The sequence below is a fragment of the Antrostomus carolinensis genome, unplaced genomic scaffold (assembly GCF_000700745.2).
Source record: "Antrostomus carolinensis isolate BGI_N321 unplaced genomic scaffold, ASM70074v2 scaffold13135, whole genome shotgun sequence".
Lineage (NCBI taxonomy): Eukaryota > Metazoa > Chordata > Aves > Caprimulgiformes > Caprimulgidae > Antrostomus > Antrostomus carolinensis.
In genome coordinates, this window is record NW_010314321.1 from 20,498 (window position 1) to 46,922 (window position 26,425).

General features: G+C 40.4%; 1 protein-coding gene across 1 annotated transcript; it reads right to left on the reverse strand.

Annotated features, from left to right (window-relative positions):
• Nucleotides 1–944: 944 nt before the first annotated feature.
• LOC104524660 (adhesion G-protein coupled receptor G4) lies at nt 945–26,425 on the reverse strand (the record flags this gene model as incomplete). Its single annotated transcript, XM_029084873.1, has 18 exons — nt 945–1,057; nt 1,588–1,877; nt 2,967–3,060; nt 4,276–4,544; nt 5,385–5,506; nt 6,889–6,992; nt 8,243–8,288; nt 9,994–10,116; nt 10,988–11,137; nt 11,256–11,421; nt 13,269–13,479; nt 14,567–14,685; nt 15,192–15,324; nt 16,260–16,411; nt 18,997–19,049; nt 19,377–19,471; nt 19,925–20,005; nt 25,808–26,425. Coding segments are annotated over 18 exons (2,939 nt in total), but the record flags the coding sequence as incomplete, so codon positions are not given.

Sequence of the window (26,425 nt, forward strand, 5' to 3'; positions counted from 1 at the left end):
TTTGTCACACTCATGCAGGTGGGGCTGGATACCAGCAACTTCTATTTCCCCTTAGGGATGCAATCAGGTAATACTCATTTGGATAAAGTCTTGCCAAAGAAGATCAGAGGTACACAAAGGAGAGGAATGGCAGCCTTACCCTTATTGATCGTGCAGGTGGGGCTGGATACCAGCAATTCAATCTTCTATTTCCCCTCTAGGGATGCAATCAGGTAATATTCACTGGGATAAGGTCTTGCCAAAGACCAGAGGTACACGAAGGAGAGGAATGGCAGCCTTACCCTTATTGTATCATACAGCATTGGGCTGGCTCATACTCAAGGAAGAATACTCAATGTGCTACTTAGAGCTGAATTCCCCCTCTGCAAATGGAAAGCCACGTATTCCTTGGCAGCACACAATGCACAGGACTACTGTGTACAGGACATATGTGTTAATACAGGATTTTCAGGCTGGTTTCCTAAAAAGACTAAACTGAATTAGCTTCTCCTTTGTTAGACTCATTCTTTATGTCACCTAATTTTGATGGACACATAGAGGTACCGAAGCTATTCTTCCATATTTCTGTGAAAAATCAATAGCCGTGAGGTAGCCCAGAATAAGCCATGACACGTTATATCTTGCTGAGCTGGTAAACAGCAGAATCTTAGAAAAAATTAGGTTGGAAGGGACCTTTGGAGGTCTTCACTCCAGACTTCTGCCCAGAGTTGGATTAGGTTGGTCAGGCACTTGTCCAGCTGAATTTTGACTCTCTCTATGGAGTGAGACTCTCTCCATTGCTTCTCTGGGCCACTATCACCTATTTAATTACCCTCATTGTGAAGAATGTGTTTCCTTATGTTTAATGGGAATTTTCCTAGCTGTAACTTGTGTCCATTGCCTCTTGTCTTCTTGCTGTGCATCTCTGAGAAGAATCTGCCTAGAGTCAAGATAAACAAAACCCCTCAATGCTTACCAGAATAATTACTCAGACGAAATCTTCCCCAGCAGAAGTGTACTCGGCACTGTTTCACTACTTCTTCCTTCATTAGGCAATGAAACACAAAGATGAAGAACCCTAAAGAAGTAAGAAGACAAATTCACAGGTTTTCAAGTGGATTCTCCAACCTGCTGTCTGTTTTCTAAGCTTTTTATATGCCATTCAGTTACCAATATGTTATGTATGGGCAGAGGGGTGGTCCCTGGGCCAGCATGGCACTGAGTCCTTTGTGCATATGAAGGGTATTGGGAAGAGCTTTCTGCAGATTTGGTATAAAAATAATCTGCGAATCACTGTAGGTTCTATCAACCATTTTTATGCTGCAATGAAAAGGATTGTGCCAGCTCCCTCCCATTTATTGGGACCCACATTTCAAAGTCATGAATTCATGTCTTTAATAGTATATCTATCACAGCAATGATAACTAAACAACACAATCATCCCACTGCCGTGGCACTTTCCTATTAAAATAGCTAAACACTAACACAAAAGCTATATGAGCACTCCTCTTCCCCCATGCTTATTTGAATTACATGATGTTACAAATTTATTTCTAGTCCACGGCCCTAAGCTGTTGTATTTATAGCAGTACTCCTTTCAGAAATTACCTTGTAAGGTGTTAAAAATGCTGAAGAGATACAAGAAGAATATCCTCACTGCTCCCCAGGCAAAAAAGACAAAGCCCCAAGTTAAGCCCAAAAGGAACATCAAGCTGAAAGCACTTTTGAGGTCTTGGAGAAAACCTCGTTTCCAGAATCTGGATCTCTTTTGCGTCCTTGATTTCATGGAGTGGATTTGAAGAAGAACAGTGATGAACATGGCTGTATTCGTCAAAAATATCAAGAAGACATAGGCCACAACGGAGATGTAAAACACTACATTCTCCTGAATCCAGCAACTGCAAGAAAGGGAGGCATGGATTCAATAAGGAGTTTTGTGAGCAGTGAAACTAAGGAAGCCTGGTTTCCAAAATAAGTGTCCCATATGGTTTCCAATACCTAGTGGGGGGCATTCCCTAACACCCATTACTTTCCCCCAGTGAGGACATTCATAGAATCTCTCCACTTGACTTTTTCATGGATGTTATAGAAATTCAACAACTTGGAGACTTTAATATTTCTGCCAAATTCAGATAAACCTGACAATTGTTTCACAACTTAATAGTATATACACACAAAGACACACTGCCTTTAGGAAAAACGAGTAAAATATGGCTTAATTAGGAATCTAAATAATAGTACAGCACAGAGATGAGCACTGGTTAGCTTTTCCTCAGACATAAATTAGTGAGTTCTACTGCCTTTTTGTTAAAGATGGGTAAAAATTTTCCCTCTGAGGTGTCACGGGCGTGTTGCCTCTCTGATGGGATAGAATTCAAATATTCCAGGTAATCTTCACCAACAAGTGATCAGATTATGCTAAGCAGAAAGCAGATGAGAAAAATTGAAGCACTCTGCTGTAAAACTCTTTTAAAAGGATGAAAGAATGCAGTGTTTTCCCACTGGAAAAGAGAGGAGGTTGAAATGATTTAAATAAAAGAATTTGAAATGATGAAGAGAGAGTGATGTGAATTGACATTTAAAAAATAGAGGCAAAAGTGAAAAATATTAGAGCAATTGTTCTGCCTTTAGGTTTTACCAGAAATATAGAACATGCAGGAGATACAGGACATATACATATAGGACATATACAAATGTTCTATCAGATTGAGTTAATGTCATGTAAAGAAAGAGATTTTCCAGAAAGTATAAATGAAGTTGACTGGCAGAAGCCCTCCCTGTCCTCAAGCCCAGTCCACTGATGTGAAAGTTACTCCATGTAGTAGCCATATATCCAAAATGATCCAAAAAACTAGAACCACTAAAAGGAGAGGGTTAAGATGGGGGAGAAAAGGCAAAAGCAAGAGCAAAGTTGTTGCCTTTTGGTTATTTCTTTTATCTTTAAGGTACTCTGGTGACCATCAAAAAGCTTAAAGCATTATACTTACAAATTGCTGAATGGATTGCTCTCAGAATGTGATCCACTGCCATAGAAGTCTTTATTTATAATAAGCACAATAGTAATTACAATAGCTGGCATTCCTAATATGGAAGGCAAGAGAAAAAGAGATATTTAGATTAAAAAGAAAAAATGGAGAATATGAAAAGATGTCAGATAATCTCTGATGAGTAATTACAGCAGACATACATCTTAGGATGAAACTCTACCCCTAAAGCTCCTTCTGAAACAAGTGTAATTAAATGTGTGGCATAGCACAATCTCCTTATTTATGTAAATTACAAATGAGTAGGCATAAAAATATCTGTGTTTGCAAAATGTTTGTGTGTTCAAACATCTCCAGAAGGGATCCAATCTGGTAAAATAAAACCAACTGATTATTACAAAAAGCAGAGTGTCAAAAGATAAGCAGACTACAGCATTTTGTGTTCAGATCTGATAGTGACAGACATTTTCCAGACAGTGTTTTATCAGTCTTCCCTTCCACCCATTTCCCATATTTCTTTCAGTTCTGGCTTTTCAGTCGAGAACAGCTGCCGCCAACACCACTATCATGGATGGCTGCCCCTGGGAACAATTATGTCCAACATCAGATCTAAGGATGGAGATGATGATACACTGCACACTACTTAAAAGCCTAAAAAACCTCTTTAAAACAGCAGCTAATGGTGATGCAAAAAATACAGACCAAATTCTGCCCTGGGTCAGTGCCTTTGATAACACCTTTTCTAACAGCTGAGCCAGCATTTTGGGTCTTTTTTGTTATGTTTCTCCCAAACAAGACTCTGATGCTCAGTGCTTGGAGGAAAGGTGAATCAGTGAAGATCTCAGGAGAGCTATGAATGAAAGTCAAATCCACCCACTGTAGAGGAATCAGAGAATGACAGGTAGGGAGAGGAGGCCTGGAGAAGGAGAACAACATCACCTCTGAGCATCACCAATGCAGAGGTGAAGGTTGTGGGCAGTTCATACTTCCTCAGGTACACCCACTGACATGAGGTACCATGATAAATCATTCCTGTAAAGAGCAGGAGGGGCAGGAAAAGCAGTTCCTTCCACCCACTTTTGCCTTTCCTTGCCTATGACTCTGTGCAGGGAGCAAAAGGCACTTTCTGCTGGTGTCTCCCTGGGCAGAAAAAACTTCAGCTGAACCTGCCTGAGGGAAAAAATCCATCCTTATGACTCAGGGTGTGCACCACATTTCTATTAGCTCAGTGTCCTAACTTACTTTTGCAAATATGGCCCTGTCTTAGAGAAGTTAACAAGCACAGAAATGGAGAAGAAATCTGCTTACTTACCCCAGCCAGCGATACAGCATTTTAGGATGTACTTGGGGACATAAACATTGAAAACTTTGACAAGAGACAGGTAAAACTGAACAGATTCCAGGCACATCCATGTGAAAGCTGCAAGAAGGAAATAGTGAAGGAGCACAGCCACGGTGATACAGAGACCTGGCTGGTTGAATGAGGACAGCCAGGAATTGGTGAGGAAGACCAAGTTCAGCATCAGCAGTGCGGCACAAAGGTTGAGCAGGATTTTTGAAGGGTTGTCTCTCCGCAGCTTTCTAAAAAGAAAGGGAAAGTCCATGGGGTTATCACTGCATGAGTTGTGCTGGGTGCATTCACTAATGCAGAGTAGGACAAATGCGTGTTCGTCATGTTATAAATTTACTTCTTGTGGTGTAAGTTGTGTCTACGTTAGTGTTCCATATCACATCACTAGTGGGTTTTTGAAGCAGATTTCCCAGCTTGAAAAATCAGAGCTTCTATATACATGGAGACCTGCTGGGTGTTTCACACTTGGTGGAGGACAGACTGACTTAACATCATCATTTTACTGCTATATCAAATGCTACTGTTGTTGCAATATTACTGGATTATGAGAACACCCACAGTTACCTAAGTCTAGGGTCCATCATGCCAGAAGCTATTGGCACATGCAGTGTAAAATGAAAGCAAAGGACAAAACACAAGAAAGACCAAGAGCAAGAGAAGAGAAAAATTTCCATATTTTACTGTTGACACCACCCAATGTACAGTCTATACACAGGGAATATTCCAGATTGCTGGTATCATCCAATATATAGTCTATATATGGGGAATATTCCAGATTCTTGACATGATATATTACCAATGTCCATAGGTAAATTTATGAAATGACAGAAATTTAGGAACATAGAAGTTGCTGAACAGTTCAGACTAGTGCTTGTATTGAAGCATGAGTATTTAAACCCCCCTTATTTCACCATAGTCACAGGTCAAAATAAAGCAATATTCACACTGGCAGCTCTCAGTCTTCCCTCCTATGCATCACAGCATCAATGTTACCGAACATTCTGATAGTTGCTGCAAATTCATTATTGCTAAAATATTAAAAGTGATATAAAAAAAAGGATCAGACTTACTCAAGGGCTAGATATGTCACCAGTGTTATACCCAAAAAAAGGGAAGAAGCACCACATCCTGCATAGCTTATCAGAGTTAATATACGATCATGTGTGACATCTATCTCTGTCCGGGATAAGTCCTATGGTAGAAGATAAAGAATCACAGTTTGCTATAACAGATAAAGAAAACTGCTTTCCACATTCTCACATGGATAAAGAAATTGATTTCTCTTCTGCTTACTGCTACTTTTGGAAAGTTTCCATTAATACTTTTTCTTATTGTATAGTCCTACAGAATATCCAAACTAGTAAAAATACACAGTATTTAAAGTATCCGGTAATAAATTGTGAAGCTGGAAAAGCTGTACTTCAGAAACCACAAATACAACCAGGATTCCAGGATCTTGCCAGAATTATTCCACTGGGAGCTCGCTTTGTAGGAGAAGCTCTACTTGGTTTGAATGGCAGCTGCCACACTTGGGAACTGCACAAACCTGCTAAATGCCTCGGAGCGTGGGAGGATCTTCCATGTCCAGAAAGCATCCCTCTGCAAAAATCAGCTGGGAGCCTGGGCCCTGCTTCTCCACAGCTGCTGCCAGGAGTGATACTGAGAGGATTTTATGGTTCCCTGCTACAGTTTCTCTTGTTTGAACCTCAGACTAGTAACCTACATCTCTGATGTACAATCGACTGTGCTGTTAAATAGTTGTAGCTGTGCTGATGACTAAAGTGGCACTGCAGAAGAGGTGTGATCTCAACATCAGACTGAACTCGCTTTGTTTGAATGGAAACTTTAACAGGTTGCCTGAAATCTGTCCTATCTAAATTCCTTCCTGTAGAAATCATATTTTTCCTAGCAGGAAGGGCTGTCGTGCCTCTCTTGGTGCAGGGTGATGCTGGGCTCTAGGGGAAGCTGGACAAGCATCCAAAGGCAAAGGGATGGCCTTACTCCATCATGTAGGTTGTATCCTACTGGGATTAGACAACTTTAATCTACTCAGTTTGCTTTGAACTTGCTTAACACTTTGCAATCGTTGCAGCCCGTTCTCAGGCAGTCATCTCATTTTTTGACATTCAACTTGTAGAGGCAGTTTTCTCTGTGTTACAGAGAAATAAGAGACGATAGTTAATGACATCTCCCATATTTATATTAAACTTCCCTTCTGATGGAGCATAGGTAAAACTTTCAGAAAGATGTAATGTCATTAGTTGCCACTGACAGGTAATAAATTTAACACAGTATTTCCAACACAGCAAATAACATATTAACATTGATAAAGTTACATTGCAAAGAAGTACAAACTAAATCTGTGAAATGAATTTGCCTTGAAGCAACTGACATTTAGAGGACTTTATACCATAAAAATTATTATAACTGTTTTGTTTGTTATTACTGATTTCAGCTAAATTGCAGATATCTAACAGGTTGTATAGATATGAATCTCCCATCTCTCCCCAAAACTGGCGATGACTTTGTTTAGTACCACGAGACTTTTTTGGAGATGATTCACAGAGTACTTACCAGTAGGACTCCAAAATGGGTAAGATGGTTACAAAAACAGATTGTGTAATTCATATCTGTATATTCTATTTCACACCCCGATGTATTCCAACCACCCAGTCCATCTGTGTAATAGAGAAAAAGGGATTTTTAAGCAGAGTTAGTCATGCTCAGTCATTTATAGCTCTGCCGCATGCAGAACGTGTGAATATGAGCTCAAGTTAGTGCAGATTGCAGGGTCATTTAGCAGCAGACAAGTGAGATTTCACACAGGAACACATCTTATATAGTTGCCTGAGAACCTCAAAACTTGGCTGAAAGCCTTTGGTGGAATGAAGAAATATTTAAAGTCATTTACATGCCTGTGCACAGAGAAAGCAGGAAGGTAAGGAAAAGTGTGTTGGACTGGATTATGCTGCAGGGTGTGGAAACATAGAAGGCAAGAAATATTTACAGGGCAGAGGATTTGTTTAGGCAGAGTGTAGCATTGAAAAAGGCAGATCTTCCCTGGTAAGATTAAATTTATTACCCTATTTTTGTGGCATGTATGACATATTCAGAAGCTGAGCTTCTCATTTAAAAACTACATATATTCTAGCACCAATAATTGCAGAGAAAAACCTCTCCCACGTGTTCTGAGTTAACCCAATACACAGTTGTCCTGGTTTCGCTAGGATAATTTTCTTCTTAGTAGCTAGAGTTAGCTGTGTTTTGATTTCAGTATGGGATTTGTAGAAGAATGTTGATAAGGTAGTAATGTTTTCAATTGTCGCTGGAAGATGAAGGACTTTCCAAACTCCCTGTGTTTTGCTGGCCTGCAGGTACAAAGGACTGGACAGTAAAATTAGCAAACCCAAATTGTCATTTGGATATGCCAATGGGATATTCCATATCATATAATGTCATGTTCAGTGTATTAATGAGGGTTGACCAGAAAGCTCTTGGATCTCTCAGGCTCTCTCTCTCTTCCAGGATTGTGGTTTTGGTTTTGGGACTGTCTCTGCTCCAGGATTGCTACCTGGGAACAGGCTGGGGGGGGCCTCAGTCAGTGGGTGGTGAGCAATCACTCATTTGTATATTCTGTTATTACTGTTATTATCATTATTATTTTATTTCAAATATTAAATTGTTTTTATCTCAACCCATGAGTTTTCTTGCTTTTACCCTTCTGATTCTCTCCTCCATCCCGTTGGGGGAGCCTGAGCCAGCACCTGTTTAGTGTTTGGCTGCTGGCCAGTCTAAAACCACCACACAACATCAATGGAAACCAGCAACACAGACTCAACAGGACAGCCTCACAGTTTCAAGCTGCGATGTCAAGGAGCCAAAGGCTCTGTGAGGCTGGTGACAGAGCAAGTGTGTAGATAACACTTACTGTTCTTCTGAAAGTCCCAAAAGACGCAGTGCACTGCTGCATTACCCTGAAAGCAGAGAAAAAGGAGACTGTGACGTTTATTCAGTACATCTGTGCATTGCCTGCACTTGCAGACAGTGCATCTTGCCTGTAATCAGGGTTTATAACTAAGGCAGTTTGATTTTATTTCCTCTGTAGTGATCTCTGCAATTATTTGCATGGTGGTGTCACAGCAGGTCTGTAGGTCACTGGAGATGCCAGTAATTCAGGAGCAGTTGGACATTTGGTCATTGGAAACCAGCTGGGATATCAGCCATCCCATCCATGGTGCAGAAAACCAGCAGAGGGTCCCAATTTTTACTTTCCCTTTCACCAAGTGAAATCCTGGGAGTCAGTGATTTTCCCAGTCTTCTTGTATCTTGTATTGTCTTTTAAATCTGACAAGTTGTCCAGCTTAGACCAATTCCTGTGTCTGATCTCATTGGCTTCATGTGGTATCTGAGATGTCATATTGAATTACTCGTGAAATTCAAAGTTATGACTAAGACCTAGAATAACAACCTGAGATTTTATATAATTTAAAAACCAAAACCAAAACCAATTCTCAGCACAAATAAAACCTTTATTTTAGAATTCCAGTGTTTGCACTGTCTCTGAAACCAGGCAGGAAAGACACCTAAGAGAAAATAAATCTTGTCTGCATCCTGCAAACAGCTGAACAGATTTAAATGGGTATTCAATGCAGTGTTTTCCCTTGGGGACGTTCTAGTTTATTACTCATAATGCTGCAGCAAACTTTCCCAAGGCACAGATTCATTTTCTTTTATTGTTAATAAAGTTTAATATAGAACAGAGTTTACAGGAAACCACCCTAACAGATAAGCTGTTAAAGATTTGTGATATGTAGACTGTCAAATATAATTAGGCAGAGAGCCAGAGATGTAGGTTAGGGTGGTATCTCATTAAATATGTAATTAGGATATTTCTAAAAGGTCGAGGAAAAAAATCTGAGAGGTGCCAGATGGCCTGGTAGAGTAAAAATGATGGAAGAGAGGAGGTATCTAGATGAATTTTTTGGGTACATATTATTTGCTAGAACTGAATGGAAAGAGCATATTGCCATAAAAGTGGCATTTTCAAGCTCTCATTATCTGGTACTTTAATTAAATGCATCTTATTGACTAATTATGTTCTGCCCTGGGCTTGCAATATACTTCTGTGGAGGCTGGACCATAAACAGTTACAACACCAAAATGTTAAGGTGGTACCTAGTCAACAAGTTTGACCCATGCCCACCAAAAAAAATTTTAGATAGATTTTAGTTTTGAAACATCATTTTGAAACAAAACCAACCAAATTATTTTTGAAAACAGCTATGCAATGTTTTGATTTTGTTGAAATTTACCCCTTTTAGTGACTGAAACAGTTTGCTGAATTCACAGCAACGACAAATCATTTCATTCAAATCCCAAACCTGCCATTTTTTAGCAAATAAACTATTCCTTGAAAAAAATTGCCTAGAGCAAAACAAGGAGACAATTAAAACATTCCTTGCTGCTGAGGATGGATTTAGAGTGGAGACAGAAGGTTTACTAACCTTCAGGAATTAAACACCAGGATCTGTGTGGTCTATTAATGTTTTGGTTGATATATCCTGGAGAGGTCAGACAGCAAAATGTTTTAACCTTCTTTGTCCTGTTGCCAGTTTATTGTAAGGGAAAGTGAAATAGGCTCTAATTCAACAAGTATTTGATGAAACAAACACATCCTACCGTATTTTGCTCTATGTGCTGAAGAATAATAGTCACAGGCTCATTAAGGTTCTGAATTGATGCGTTTTCAATGCTGGCACTCACAACATAGGTATTCAATCTCTCCTTCTTTAAACTGTCATCCTGCAGTGGAAAAATACATGCATGCAAAAATTCCAAGTCATTTCAGTTACCAGCAATCCTGCTCTTTCCTGCTTCCATTTAAAAGATAAAAAAATGTATTTCTTGGAAATGGTGGTCAGCCAAACACCATGGGATGCCTGATGTAATTTAGCTACTTGGTATTTCATTAGAAAATGTAGTTAGCTGCAAATTCAGGGACAGTTTCCACGTCAGCTGAAGCAGAACAGAGTTCCAGATGCATCAGCTGGATTGAGAAAGCTGTATAATTGTTTCAGTACGTCAAAACATCCAGTTGTGCATCATTTAGCTCATTAGACAATAGACACAATTGTGAATGCTGCTTCTGTGTGAAAAGTGTTGCTCAGCACATTGTATGCTCCATCATACCAAAAGAAATGTCTCCCTTTTTAATTACACTCATCCACCCCGAGTTAAAAAAACATAGCAAATAGTAAAATAGTCCTAAATGTTGCATATCAATGCTGCTATTATTTTAATGGGGAGATAAATCTTGACATTATATTAATGATATATGACATGTGCTATGCATATTCCTTAAGCAAGAGCTTACTATCAGAGGAAGATTAGGGTTTGTTCTTTTCCTACAGAAGAGCAGTATTGGAATAACATCAGCTACAGAAAATGAACAAAAAGTCTAAGATCTGCAGACACCTCTCAGGGCTACATCATTGCTACAGCGAAGGGTTTGCTGCCTGGATACATCTCCCCTGCACTAAGAAATTAGTCCTCCATCAGTCTGATGCTAAATGTGCCCAGAACAGATGATGCTATTGGGGTTTTTCTTTTGTACACACCAAGAGCAGCTGAACCGATTACTGTCGTGTGAGGGTTTGTTAGGAGTCATAGCTACCTCAAAGAGTGAAGTAGTGCCAAAAAAATTAAACTGGATCTTTGAATGCTTGTCTGGGTCAGAGTGCTCGATCCCTAGGAATTTCTTCAGTGATTTTGGCAAAAACACAGAGGCCAAGGCCTTTTTGAAAGGCTTTTCTTGAACATTGATCTGCAGGAGAGAGAGAGGACACGCTCAGAGCTGCCTGTGTCAAATACACAACAGTACAAAATAGCCGCAGGATTGTCTGGCTTAGTCAGTGGTTCCTGAGGTAATACTTTGTCCTCACCTTGAGATCCACACCTCTGTCATAGGAGGTAACACCAAAGGCCAGTCCTCCAAATATGTTGGGATCTGGACGCATCACCAACAAAGCCAAGGAAGCGGTTATCACCGACATATTTCTTTCTGTGTAAGTCATCTTATAGCCGATCTCCTCAGTTGTCTTCAGGATACTTTACCAAGAGCAACAGCAAGGATGAAAAAAAAAATAAAAATAAAAAATACACCTCTTGAAATGTTCTCCTGGCTTCATAATATGCAGTCTGGACACAATCAGCTGAAAACTGCTCTGATTTATGATCACAAGACCAATCAGTAGAGCAGAATGGGTCCATTTTGTTATAGATGACACCTTGTCTGGCACAGGGTCAGGTGATGGCAAGCAATTGAATTAACATGTCTGAGTAAGCCAAAACTCTGGCAGATGGAAGATACCCTCCTGCAGGGGCAACACAAAGTGGTTCTGGGGAGACCTAAGTCAAAATTCACACCCAGTCAATACACCATTTCATCTGGAAGACAGTAACCTGTAAAACCTGCTAATTTGATTATTTGCAATCATATAATTGTACCCTCAGGTAAAATATCAGAGCCAGGATAATTTAGCCTGGAAGGGTCCCATGGAGGTCTGTCATCCAACTCCCCACCTCCCCCAGGCAGTGCATACTTTAAAGGTAGGTCAGCTTGCTCAGGGTCTTGTCTCTTATCCAGTAAAGCTCTGAATATCTCTGAGGATGAGATTTCACAGGCTTTCTGTGCCCTGCTCTCAGTGTTTTGCTTTGTTTTGTTTTTTTTCTAGGTAGAAAGAAGATGTTGGAATCCAAAGGAAGCAGCAAATTAGGGTTGTTTAATGCTCATGGGTATTAAGAGTATTAAGAGAGAGCTCCATGTCTTGTTTGGCCTCCTTTAAGGCCATTCAGCAGTACACAAGAAGGGATAATACTCTGTTGAAAATGTGTATGACAGCTGCCCTTGACAGACTAAAAGAAAACCTTCATGTCCTTCTTAGGTCTGGTGTTATCTTCACTCATCATTGGTCCCAGACAGACCCCTGTGGGATCCTTTCAGCCACAGCTGCCCTAGAGCTGCGATGTCTGGAGTCCAACTTCCTCAAAATATCTGGGATCCAAAATTTCTACTGAGGCCTGACAGAAGGAGCATCATAGCTCTTGTGAGGATATCATACTAGCACTTGTCAGGTATCATCACAGCGGTCACTCTCTTTTGAGGTTTGATTCGTGGAAAAATTCAAACACCTAAGATTCTCCTGTCCACAAAAATAGTAAAAGACATTGTTATTACAACTTGTACATACCAACTCTATCTTCATTAAGGATCATGAATCCAGGGCCTATTAGAATATCATCCTTGTCCCCAAAACCTTGTATTTCATGGGAGGAGAATTTGAAGTAATGGATATTTTACTGGAAAAAATCCACAGCCTATTTGAGAAGGCAGAGGTGTTGAATGCCAGCAGCTATCACAGCCCCACTCCACACACTGCAGTGCAGTAGACTTTGAAGAGAGAGCATACAGCCAAAGGATTGTGATGCTCCTCATTCCTTTCTCTCCTGCAGATTTTCTAAGCTATTTTTGACTACTCTTCCTTCCAGTACAAACAACTGGGCTGTTGCATCGCCCCGTCAAGAATTCAAGTGGCAAGTTCATTTTTCTTGCTTTTAATATTTCTTCTTTTAATATTTCTTGTATTTATTAAAATATTGTTTTACATCAAGCGTAACAGAAAATTGCAGATACACACGGTCTTTAAAATGAGAAATGCTGAAAGACTTTTTAATGTGATGAATACTGCATTTCTTACACTGATGGTTAGTGTTGGATCAGTCAGTGCAAAGTAGAATAACCTTTCCTATTTGGAGCCTCAGGCTGTGCAGTGACAAGTGGGTAAACTATCATCTTCCCCAAATCCAAAATGGGTAAACTCTGTGTACTTGCATAAATTACTCCATAGAGACATTTTCAATTAGGAAGCCACTTCTGCACACATTATCTTACTTACCTATTGGTCATTTTTCTTATGTTCTGATCTTCTATTTCTTGCAGCAAAATATAGTTTAGTATAGACAGTATAGTCTCTGCAAGTGTCATGCTCACATCTGCAAGCCTTACGATATCAGAAATTTTAGTTGCTATGATTTCTAATTCTTCCATATGCAGTTTTGCATCTGGCAAGAGGTATAAAATATGCTGTACAACATCTTGTGCATTCTCTGAAAAAAAAAAAAAGAAAGTACAGATGATTTCTGTGGCTCAGCTACATGTGTAGTTATATAGCTACACGCGTCCATGTTAAAGCAAGGAGTTAGTCTGCTTCTCCTCTCTTTCCATATCATCATAATGCTTCTGATCTGTTATAAAATTATCACCTAAGAATAAGTCAATAAGTGCTCAACATTGTCAATGACACTGACAAAAACTTCAAAGCAAAATCTGGATATCTCAGGTTATATTTTAAAGGAAGAAAACAATGTACTTTTCATAAGAATAGTATCGTCTGCTTTTGGATTATAAGGATTATCTGTAAGTAATATTTAGTTTTAACTTTGGTCATGTTTACAAGCATTTTTTAGTTCAAAATTACACAAGATTTGCCCCTTCCCCCAAATGTTGCTTGCCTGGTATAGCAGCAAAAGCAAATTCTGAATGATATAGTTTGAGAAGTTGTATTTGCCATTCATCATCTCATCATCCTCCTATGATTTTTTTATAGAAGCAGAGTTTTACACCCTGGGAGTCAGACAGACTGTATCCAACTGCAGATATCTTTCAATGATCTATTATTTATTTGATGCTACTGCTGAGTAGGTGGATAAACTGTGGCATTGTTTTTGTTCACCATTCAAACAATTTGTACTGTTTTGTATAGCTTGAAAAAAAAATACAATCAAGTCATAACAATCACCTTATAGCTTACAGGGATTACAGCACAAATTTTTCAATTCCACCCACAGATTTGTGCTTCTTGGTATGAGATCTACAGAACATGAACTATGAACTATTTTGATGTGGTATATGTGGTAATATAGACAGGCACAACCTGTCACATCATTCATCGATTATTTACTTAGTTCTAAATCTAATTGTAGGATTTGAGACAAGTCTTCAAAGTGATAGCTAGAGAATTTTGAGGCACCCACAAAACTCATCTACATTAAAAAACTTGACAATGACCAAGTGAGTAGTATGCACATAACACAACCTATTACTTCAGTTCTTCAGATGTCCAACATAAGCATTATCTGAGTATAACTATTTTCACTTTGATTCAGTGTCTCACTGAAGTATCTAGCACCTTACCATCTGTTATCATGATATCATGGAGGTCTACAATATTATTTGGAAGTTCTTCCAGTAATTTACATTCAGTCATATTTGGTTTCTTCCAGAAAGCTTGTTCAAGTTCAATATTAATTGCACTGAAAAATGAAAACAGTGTACATTGTTACAAGAAAAAATATATAATTGATGTTCCTCATACTTCCCATATAAGTAGCTGAGATTCTAATTAATTAATCCATTTTTGAACACTGACTTGCAAGTCAGATCTGGCTTAGCACTCATTTAGCAGAGTGGGTGCAAAGCCCAAATGCCAGAGCAATTTGAAATGCATCTAGAGGTACTGGTGGGCTGAGAGTCGTGAGTGGATGGCACAAAATGCTGCAGTGCCTCTGTTTTCTCTCCCTGCTCAAGCAGAATCAGCTTCCTGCTGTGCTGGCTTGACCTGGCTGCAGGTGATGGAAAGGATGCAATACTCCCTTTCCCTGCAGCCTACGCTAGACTGGCCCTGTGTACTGGGCATCTTTCTTGGCATGGCACTGCTCCGTGCCACGACAGTCTGCCATCCGTTTCCCCATCACACAAAGCGTGGTGCTCCCTCCTGTTTCCCGTGCAAGAACCAAAATGAGATGATTTCCTCACTCACCAGCTCCTTTGAGCAAACTGCAGAGGGTTTTTCCTGCAGCTGACCTCTGCTTTGGTAGCTGGACTTGTTAGTGGCCAGGAATAATTCCCCTTGTAGGTTGTGTGTGAAAAGCTTTCTGGACAATCCATCAGTACTGTGGAAGAAATATATAACAGCTCTTTAAAAAGATTTAATAGTCAAAAAGAAGACACCCCCCGACACCCAGGGACCCAGCAGTTCTCTGGACCTCCTGTCCTGATGGGACTGAGCTGTAATTTGTAAATTGCATAGGAGTATTTTACAAGTTTATTGGCTGCAAGAAAATATTTTGCTTAAATATTTCACCTGTTCTTCTATGACCTTCTTCTCTTCTGTTTGACAAGGTCAGTTCTCAGGTAGAGTGTTAGTTTCCCAGCATCACAAAATGTATTTAATGCCAGTACATCCTGCAAGCTTCTCTAATCTATCTGAAGGTGCTTTGACACTGCCCCTTATTATCCTTTCAATGTCTTTCCTCCAGGCTTGTAGTTTTATTGTCTGCAGCTGATCTTTTGTAAGTCTTTGATAGAAAATGTTTTTAAATTTCAGTAACAGTCTGTTAGCTCTTATCTCTGGCTTACTTCTGTATTTTAAGGAGCGATAAAGATTGTAACCAAACCAACAAAGAGATTATTTACAATTTGATATTTGATCCAATGTGCACAGGCATTAAGAGAATTTCTACAATGGGTTTGGTTTTGGTGTTTGGCTCAGGTGTCCCTTAATAGCCAGGTTCTGGGCACTGGTTGTGAGCAGAAGCATCATCAACCTGACCTTCCCTTCATTGCAAAGGTGCTCAGACCTGCCTTGGCACCAGGATTTAAGTTTTAGCTTATCTCCATTTGTCTGAACCCAAGTTTTTGATCTTGCTGTCACTGGATGATGTTCTACAGGTTATGCATCGGATGATGTCAGTCTAACTATTTGTAAGGATGTTTTCTAACCTAACCTCTCTGCAAAATTTAAATTTGATAAAACACTTGTAGCCAGAATTGCAAAGCATGTGATTTCCAATTAGGAAAATGAAGTTAGGTTTTAATGAAGTATTACCTATTGGCTTGACAGCCACATCTTCAGGTTTCACATATAAGGATAATGGTCCCTCTTCATAAGTGTCATTCAACAACAACTGTTTGATCTTCAGACTCAGCACTTCCTGTATTTCAAGTGATGTGGCCTTTATAATGGCCTTACAGACATAGCTACAAATATAATACACAAACAAGGCTACCATATTAGTAACATCTCACAATTAGAAGTGGCTACAAAATTAAGGAGTAACCTAGAAAATAATGTTGAATTGTAAAATTTATGTATGTATTTTGTTCACCATAAGTGCAGTCCTATGGCAAATGTCACCAAGTGCCACTTAGTGGCATTACACACGCTAGTAACTTATCACTGGAACTGCTTTCTAAAGTACAGATTATTGGGAATACAGGTACAAAAATCTATTTATAGCTTCATAGTAAATACCTCAAAAGGTTTCCTAATCATGTTATCAGGAACATCTCTGTCACAAGTAAGCATTTTTCAACCAGGTTTTAAAGTTTGGAGTGAGCTAGTCATAAACTGATGAGGTGCTTGAGTACCCCTGTGTCCAAAGAGATGTGTTAGGCTCCCTGGAAAACTGAGATTTAACTAAGTGCTTTCAGTATCTCCACTGGATTCCAGCTTTTTTTCATGGAAACAACTATTCTTCGGGATAACTATGCTGACTCTAGGAAGTTTGGAAAGACTGGATCTCTCTTTGAGTGGCTTCAGACATGGCAGAATGAAGCAACAATCCATCTCAGTTGTGAGAGGATCACCTCAGTGGTCCTCTAATTTAGCTGAGGGCTAACGAGTGAGATTTCCTTAGGAGTGGGATGTTTCAAATGTTTCCAACTCACTCATGTCTCTACATACTTGTTCCCCACTCAGCATGGCCTTTGTAAACCATTTGCAACCCCTTGAAGGTGATGGGAACCCAGCTCCCCTTCTTCTTCTGGCCTGTCAGAAGGCAATTAGGATTTCCTGCAGAAGAGGTGTAGGATTCATCCTGGCAGCCTTCCTGGCCACAGTTCATAACCATGGGTCTTACCTTTGTGACATCTGCTTTACCTTCATCTTCAATTCACATAGAAAAACACAAAAAGAAGCTGGTTAGAAACAACAGACACAAGTTGGGTTTTAAGGAAAGCAAACAGCAGAAACACAGTGTTCTCATTAAAATAGAACCTATTGCTTTAAATGTTATTGGGACCTGTCTCTAGAGTGGCCTGTTTCACGGTACTTCTAGAGGTACATCAGGATAAAGCAGAACCTCATGGTGCCTTGATGCTGCCTCACGTAGACAGCAGAGCAGATCTAGATCTAACGCTGTTCAATGAGTGCGCTCACCAGAAGGCTATTGCAAAGCAGACTGCTTGCAGATAGTGCTGGGCACATCCAGCATTCCTTTGTCTACACAGAACATATAAATATCTATTGAGAGACAGTGGCTTTCCAGCTCGACTCTTTCCATGGGGTACATCTACAAGATTGAAGGTCAATATTCAATAATTTCAACAAAACACAATAGTATGAGCATTTAGACCAGGCAACTACTATATCCTCTATGCAGAGATAAGAAAAAAGTAAGTTTTTAAATTACAAAATAACAAATTACATACATGAGCCTTCTTATAGACACTGCTTTGTGGATAATTACCCCTGCAAGCAAAAGAGAATGATTATTTCATAGTAAGCATATAACATGTCCCATTCTGCTGTCACTTAAAATAAAATACCTTGTGACTGCCATGAGCCAGACCTTGCAGCAGAGAAGTCATCCTGAATTCAGCATAGGTGTGTCTACATAAATCACCAAGACCAAGATATGCATCCTGACAAAAAACACTTCTCCCAGAATGGGTCCCACCCTTCTCTTATGATTTTCCCAATTGGGTTCACCTCATTTAAACAGTGCAGTGTGTTACTGTATTGTCATTTGTGAAGCAAAGAGCAACTATGGAAGTCAGAGAAGATAGCAGGAAGTCAAAATATGCCTAAAATGGTAAAATTCTATGTGTGTACAAGTGATACTTTTATGAATTGATAAATATCTCTCTCAGCTGCTCACAGTTTGGATGTGAGTACAGCTGGATTGGGCTAAAAGGTATGAAATACAGGAGGAATCTTGTGCAAAAAGCATTTCTTCTGAGTAGCATTTTGGAACTATAATATCCTTCCACTGGACAATGCCATGTGAGTGCCAGTGTGTACCTACTTACACAACCTAGACATCCCTCAGGGGTCTGTGACCCTCACTCTGCAGATGGATGTGACCCCTGAACTCGTTCGCGCTCCCGTGCAATCACTGAAACAGAGCTTCAGCAGAACTAAGGTGCTGGTACCTATGCTGCAGGTACCAGCACTCTGTCCTACTTCCCATCTCCCACAGGTACCAATTTCTGTACTTTTTGAATTGCCAGGATGGCATACCAGATACATCAGCCCACATGATGCATTGCTCACACACTGCAGCAGCAGCAAGGTTTAATCTTCATCATGAACCAATTTATACAGCCAAAGATGAGGTCTCAGTTTGGCAGCAGCGTTAGGCAGGATATATATTTTCAGGTGAATGAGCCCGGTAAACAAACTGTAGGTGTTCCATGTGATTGCAGTTGTACAGATCTGGGGGTTTGGTTTATACCCTTGTCAGGGGACTGGTCAGTTGTGAAATGGGTATTTGGAAGCTAGCTACAATTTCACTCAAATGACAGAGGGTCAAAGTGATGTCACTACACAGCCAGAGGCTTACCTGACTTTAAAGTTTGTCACAATAAATTCTTCTCCAGTAAAGATGATACTAAACTGGAAAGAAAACAGTAATATTTTTATTAACTTGATTTATCAATACTTTATTTAGACCTTCTTGTAAATTTAAAATTGTCATCAAAATTCTAAATCCCCATGAAAATGGCTAAAAATATTTGCTAAGTGTCAACACTTTTCCCTTCCTTCTGAATTTAATTTTATCCTGTTAAAAATACATTGGATAACATGATTCTGAAGCGCCACAATATTGTTACATGAATACTCATTTCTGTGTTATCCCATAAGTTTGCATTCTGTACCAGCTGTCCTCATCATCTGATACTTGCTAGAAATACACAAGAACAAGAAAAGAAAGCTACCCACCCAGTGTTCAAGAAGGTTCCTTGCATCATAGTAATCAGGAGCTCTCTCAGTTTTGTAGAAAAGAGAAAAGTTCATATCAACATTAAAGAAGCTGACTGTAAGAAGAGAACAGAAGTGAGATGCATCCTGTAGTTTGCACAGAAGGTGCCTGCACCCCTTCCCATCTCCTGACCCCTCCGTTCAGCCACGGTTGTGTTTCCCATTCCCACCATCACGAGGCTTTTTGGGAAATCTCACGCTCCAAGTGTTCGAGTCTAGATCACTGCTGCATTGTTAGAAATTTTATTAAAGAGCCTAAGGGCCCAAACACATTGTCCTGTTATTACAAATTAACAAGTTGTGGTTCATACTTGTGGGAGCATTGACTTGGCTTTTACTGCCTGCTAAGGTTGTACAGGAAGAGATGGGAGGATCTGCTGACCTACAGTACCTTGCTGAGCAGCAATAGCTGAAACATGTGACTGAGCTGTAAATTGTCACGTGTTTGGTGTCAGTCAGTGTCAGTGATGGTCATGTCAGCATTTAAAACATCCTCTTTTAGCACTTACGTGGAATGGTACCATTGGTACTACCGGTTGGAGGTAACGGGGACAGTGTAGGAGCCCTTGTTGATGATGATTCGCTTGAACCTGCTGAAAGGAACATTAAAAGGCCTAAGAATCTACAGTGGCAAAAGTGTAAGGAAGAAAATAGTCCAGGTGAGAGAGAGGTTTGAGTCTTTCAGCAAAGGTCATAGTAACAAAGAGCTGCTGTTCCACAGACCTCTGCAGGGTGAAGGCAAAGGGGGAAAATACACCTGTGCGTGGTGTATTTCTCCAGAGGTAGCTACAGCATAACAAGGGAGACCACAGGGTTTGCAGAGTTTAGATCACAAGGAAGACCAGAGTTTATGCAACATTATCTTTTTGTATTGAAGAGCAGTTATCATTCTGTTCCCTTCTTGCACGTGTAACCTGTGCCAGCCTTCAGGAAAAGGCATTTGTCAAGCACTGAATGCTAAGGGGTTAACACACAGTAATGCTGTGTGAGATGAATGTTGATACCCACGGTTTTAGTTTAATGATAACTTGGCATAAGGATTCCCATTATAAATGCCGCCATCCTGCCTGTTGTTTTCAAAGTAAAGAATTCTGAGAATTGTTCGTAGCTAATTTTCCTTGAAGTGAATCACCTTGTCAAACCAGATATGATTTTTGCATTTCACATGCAATCTGCCACATCACCAAGCAGACAGGGACAAAGCGGGTGATGTTTGTCACATGTACTACAGAAAATTGCAGTGAACCGAATCACCATATAACATTACAGGTCTCAGAGATGAAAGAAAAGCAGGATCACAACATTTTGCTCTAGATGTACTGTTTCCTTGCTAATTTGTGGTTTTTTTCTTCACTCACATGACTGTCAGAAACTTGACATTCTATCTCTGACTAAGAGAAATAAACTTAACATATGAATACAAAGCCAAACGTTTATGAATAAGGAGTGTGGTTGGAAATAAGTAGGATAAGACCATGCTTCATAAAACATTGTTTTCTCTACTGTAGTTCAAGTAAAGGAGAATCATCCATGCTTAAAATGTAACAGCCCATCTCTGATCCATTCAAATCAAAGGCAGTACATCCATGGACAGTAGCAGAAACAGGGGCTGTTAACAACTTGAACCCTCCTATTTTTATCCTAAATAGCTTGAAATTATTTTGTGAAGTTGAAAGGACAGCTGAAGCTAAAAGCCCCTTCTGAACAGGCACGCTCCAGTACACAAGCTTTTGCTTCCTAGACAAATAATCAATTTTCCCCTTTGCATTAAGCCACAGGCTGTGCACTCAGCACAAAGTCAAACCAGAGCAATTTCTGAGTTCCAAATTAATGAACAAGAGGACAATAAAACTATTGGAAGTCCAGCTCTGAGTTGTCTCTCCAATGTTGGCTCTTACAGACTAAGCTTAGACCCTTCAGTCTTCAGCTCAGACCTTCAGCCTCCAAATGATCCTCGGAGGTGGGATGGGGAGCAGGAAAGATGCCCGGGCTGTTCCAAAGATCAAAGTGTTCAGCAACCTGCTTTTGCAGAGCAATGCCCTTTGTAGCCAGTCCCTACTGCTCCCAGGGTGCACAGAAAGCTGTAAAAACAGCGAGCCTGCTTTCCCATGGTGCTTGATGAATCTTAGATTTTCATTTGGGCATCTCTCCTCTTTACTAAGGCCTTTGCTGCTGAGATAGTACTAAACTGGTGGAAAAAAAGAGGACTAATTTATTCTACTTTACTATTCCACTAAAATGCTGGCAAGTCCAGGAGCAAGCTGCCACATTGCCTTTTCAAATCCATTGTGTGTAGTAGGTCAGAAACATGACCTGACATAATGGGTATTTGCTGATTCTTTATTTGGAGAAAATCCACAGGTTTAGACCATCTAGCTGTAAGACAGACCTAGATATTCAATACACAGACCTCCTACCACTGTTTTACATGCACATGAATATGCAGAAAACAAGAAGCCAGAAGTATCTACTAACTTAAAAGCAAATGCCTAGAGACAAAGGAAAACGACTCCTCTAAAGAAAACAGAAGGACCTGAATCCAGTGGGATGTGCTTTTTCCTTCAGCACCCATGCACACCAAACCCTCCCCACCCTCACAACACATACTACCATGAGAATACAAAGAGCAAAACCTGGAGTACCTGAGCCCCAGAGCTGTGGGCAGGAAGATATTCCAGCATCCCCAGCGACTTTAATCCCACAGGTTAAACTTCTAGTGGAAACCTGTGTGCCTCCCTGTGGTGTGCAGCTGCAAAGATGGGTTCTGTGAGCCTCAGTGTGATGCAACAAATAATTAGTCCCTAGTTTCAAGCTGTTAGAAAGTGAGTGTCTTGTTATGAGCTTTGTTTAAGAGCTGCTGGCATAAAGGAAGTGTGGTGAGAACGCAGAAGGGTCAGTGCTGTGCAGACCTGCCTTATCACTGGAATAAATTATTTTTTCTTTCCTTACAGAAGTACAGACATGATATTAGGATATGTTTTATCAAGCCATAAACTAAACTGTTTGTACAGCTAGGGTTTAACTTGTCCTCTTGACTGTTCCAGTGCTGCAGGTCCTCTCCAGACAGGAGGAATCTGCATATAGCTGGGTGATTACAGGCTCCTCTCTGTTCCGGTTGTTATCAGTGTAATGTTTCAAAAACCATTGCCCCAGGGGTGATGTATGATATCACCCAGTGTCATCCGGGATTGAATCAGAAAAATCTGCTAGGGAAAAAAAATAATAAAATAGAGAAATTGCTAAACAAAACCCAAACCTGTTATAACCAGGAATGTAACTCACAATGCCATTTTCATCTCCTGACAAATGAAGCATAATTACAACTTCACAGATTTTAATTTATTTCTTTCTCTTTCTTATTATCACCTGAAGAAAAAAAAAAAATCTGTTTATTCTCACATGTCAAGGATCATTACCAGCAGGCAGGTGTGGGACTAGCCACCTGCATCCTGTAACTTCATTTACTTTAATTAACATACATGTGAATCCATTCACAAAATGAGGGCTAAGGAGTGATGACAGATGAGATCTCAAGCTAGAAAAATACTGTACCACTGACATTTTTAAAGTCCTAGTCATGGATTTTGATTTGATAATTTAATAAATGATTTATTTGGCATCCTGTAAATATGTATGGTTGCTAATTGAAGGGCAGCAAAAATTAGACCAACCAATAAGAGAACTCTAATAAATATATTTCTGCAGTCATTTTCAGATGTTGTACATTCATCCCTTTCCCAGATTACTTAAAATTAAGAAGAAAATCAGAAATCTGTGTGTGGGTGAGGTAGAGGGAGGAAGAGATGAAGATTGAGTCAGTAAGAGGATGAGAACACACACTTTTACTTCTACACTTTTAGCAAAGGCCCAGCTGAGCTGGAAAAGTAAAGGATCATCTTCAAGAACTCCAGGAAAAAAGCAAAGGCAGAACAATAACTTTACTCCTGCTAGCAAGCAAAGCCAGTGCAACTGCTCTAATAATTTTATCACTTATAAAATGTCAACAAACTTTCTTAAAGCTGCTACATTCCTGTTACATTCACACGAGAAGTTTCACTCAATTTGCTTAAATGAGCCCTGGCTTGCCCAAAGTGATGTAGGATTTCCAAAACAAGGCAAGTTCCCCAACTTCCCAGCACCATTGCATACACTATCTACTGTCAAGGTGAACCAAGCAACACACGGGTCTATAAACAACATCTATAAACACAAGAAGCAAACCATGTAGCTAGTAATTGCTATAGGACACAAGTACCAGTTTGAGTAACAACACTAGCATTGAAATGGCACTTCCCCAGGACATTTCATTACATAGCAACTGTTTGGCACAACTATTTCTTATACGCACGCTCCAGGTGTTCTCATGTAGACTCAATATGTATGACCCCATATGGACAATCCATACGAGGTAGAGCCAAGTGCAGCTTCTCCTATCTGACAAACAGGACATAAATCTCAGTGTGTCCTGACACCACTCCCTGTTATCCCTACCCAGTACATCCTCAGTATGTCTCTGTGCAATAGCTAGCTCATGAACTTCAGTTAATTAAAGGAGAAGATTTATAGTGGAAGCAAAGGTCTTGCCAAGATCTGATACATGACAGATTCTCAAACATGATTAAATTTTATTAACATCTCTATAACTAGGACTTCACAACAGTCATCTTAGTTATCGCTCTTGCGAAAATGTCAATTCCAGTAACCCTTCTCCCAGTGTGGAACACAATAGGGTTCCCATGGTTCATGGTACCATAGGCAAGCGTAGCCTTGGTGCCTCTTGGTGTAGGTTGTCACTTGTGAGACACACTGCTGTTACTCCTTGCTTATAACCTTTTAATATTTGAGCCAACATTTTCCAGATTGAATGAACAATTCAGGCTACACTGGAGAATCCTAACTAGAGGAAATCATCCGGCTCTTGGGGACGGCTTTAGAGGGAAAAAATGCTTTGACCATTGAAAGCCTCCCTCTAATGTGCTTTGTCCCACTAAAAAGCTGCTGAAATTAATCCCGCTTATTGTTTTTGAAAACTCAAAGTCCATGAACACTGAGCAAAGGCTTTGATTTTAGGTACTAAACTTTTCATCAGCAAACATGACTAAGCTTCTCACAACTCCTTGCCAAGCCAAGCACACACCTTTCCCACAGAGTGAATGGGCCCAAGGGCAAAGGTGTTAATTGGAAAAGGGAAACTGAGCCTTCCTCCTCCCTCCTCATCAGATTATGTGTCCCCTCAGTCAGGGACACAAGTAGGGAAATAGCTCTGGCAACAGGCAGTGCAGGAAGAGGACTGTCTGGGTAAAGGCAGCAGGGCAGGAAGCCAAGAGACAGATGGGAAGGTTGTAATTTGCAGCAATTGTGATTAGTGCCTGCATTCTTCAGTGCAGAGAGAGGCGTGTGCAATGAGGGAGGTGGGGGAAAACCCTCTGAGCACAGGTTTCAGCAGCAGTCGGTGATTTCCTGATTCTCTTCTCGTTGCCTTTGGCCCTGGCTTGATGAAACCTGGAGCAGGAGATGGGAAAGTGCAGTGGGAACTGCAGTGAAGTCAGCGGGTGCTGCATTTGACAGAGATGTGCTGTCTGATGGGACACTCTTTGGATTCTCAAACTGGACAACAAAAATGACCAATTACTTCTGACTGTGTCTCTGCTTTCCCTGTGAAGCCATCAGCTTACAAACAATTAGTAAAGATGCATTCACTATTATTGTGGAGCACCTAAAAATCACGGCATGTCATTAGTTTTATGTAAATTAGTCAGTCAATCAGTCAAATATTTAACCTCGGTCCTCTGTTTGAATACTGTGCAATTTAAATAGCTTGCAGTAAATACAGACATCAGGATTGAATGATGATATAACCCAAAACACTGCTAAGGGTGCTTTTCAATGGAGCACCATCCATCTAGGGCACACAACAGACATGAGTCTTGCAGAAAACTGATTACTATCATCTAACTAATGGCTTTAGTTAAATATTGTTAAATATATTGGAAGATAATTTCTGTGTCCAACCCACCTCGCTCAGTGCCAAGCCAGCTGAGTAGCAGGTTGGTGCCCCAGCAGAAGGGAGAACCACTAGAAGGTTCATATAAAAGATGCCACCTGCCAGCAGCCTCCAAGGGATTTCAGTGGCAGAGCCTGACCCTGCCAGCTTTCCCTCATCCACAACCTCCTTATCTGCTTCTAGAAGATCACTCCACTATGTGGGGTGAGTAGGCAATGTCATATGCATGGCTACAGCTCTGTCCACTCCTGGTGTTAATCATAGCAGTGGCAACGCAGAGGTATTAGACAATCCCTGTTGTCCTGAGCAGTGGAGGGTTCCCTACTCTCTGTGTGTGATCCTCAGCAACACACAAGCCCCAAGAAGAGAAAATATTGTAGAGACTCACCACAGCGCAGGTGACGATCTGCAATGGGAAGGATGCTGCTGAAGTTCCAGTACTCCTCCTTCCAGCTGACAACATTGCCCATGGAGCAGTCCAGCAGCTCTTCCTGACCCATCACACGGTCCCACATTTGGAAGTAGTACAAGCTGCCAATGAAGCTGTTGCTTACCCGCACAATAAAACCATCTTTTCTTTTGTGCAGATGGCCCAGCACCAAGCTACCATTGGGTTTCAGGCACTCAGCACCGCCAATGGTTTCGGTATGTACGAGATTACCATTGCAGTAGATGTTCAGCAGTTGTTTCCTGGTGTCCCATGAGAAGCACACGCTATACCACACAAAAAGGGCCAGATCGATCTCAATGTCTCGTCTTGTGCCAAAAAGATACAGTCTCAACTGCTTGTTTTCTCCAGAGAGTCCAAGCTCTATGTCATTGATGTCAGTGGAGGTGGTGTCAGTGTCATAGGAAAATGCTGCCCAAGAGCTGACATTGGCAGTCCGGTTTAGATCAATGCACACCGTGAACTGACATAGCTGAGGGATGCTGTAGTTGATCAGAGACACATACTTATCATTCCTTCCCAGTAAATCCAGTCTTTTGCCATGCAGAGAATGTGTTT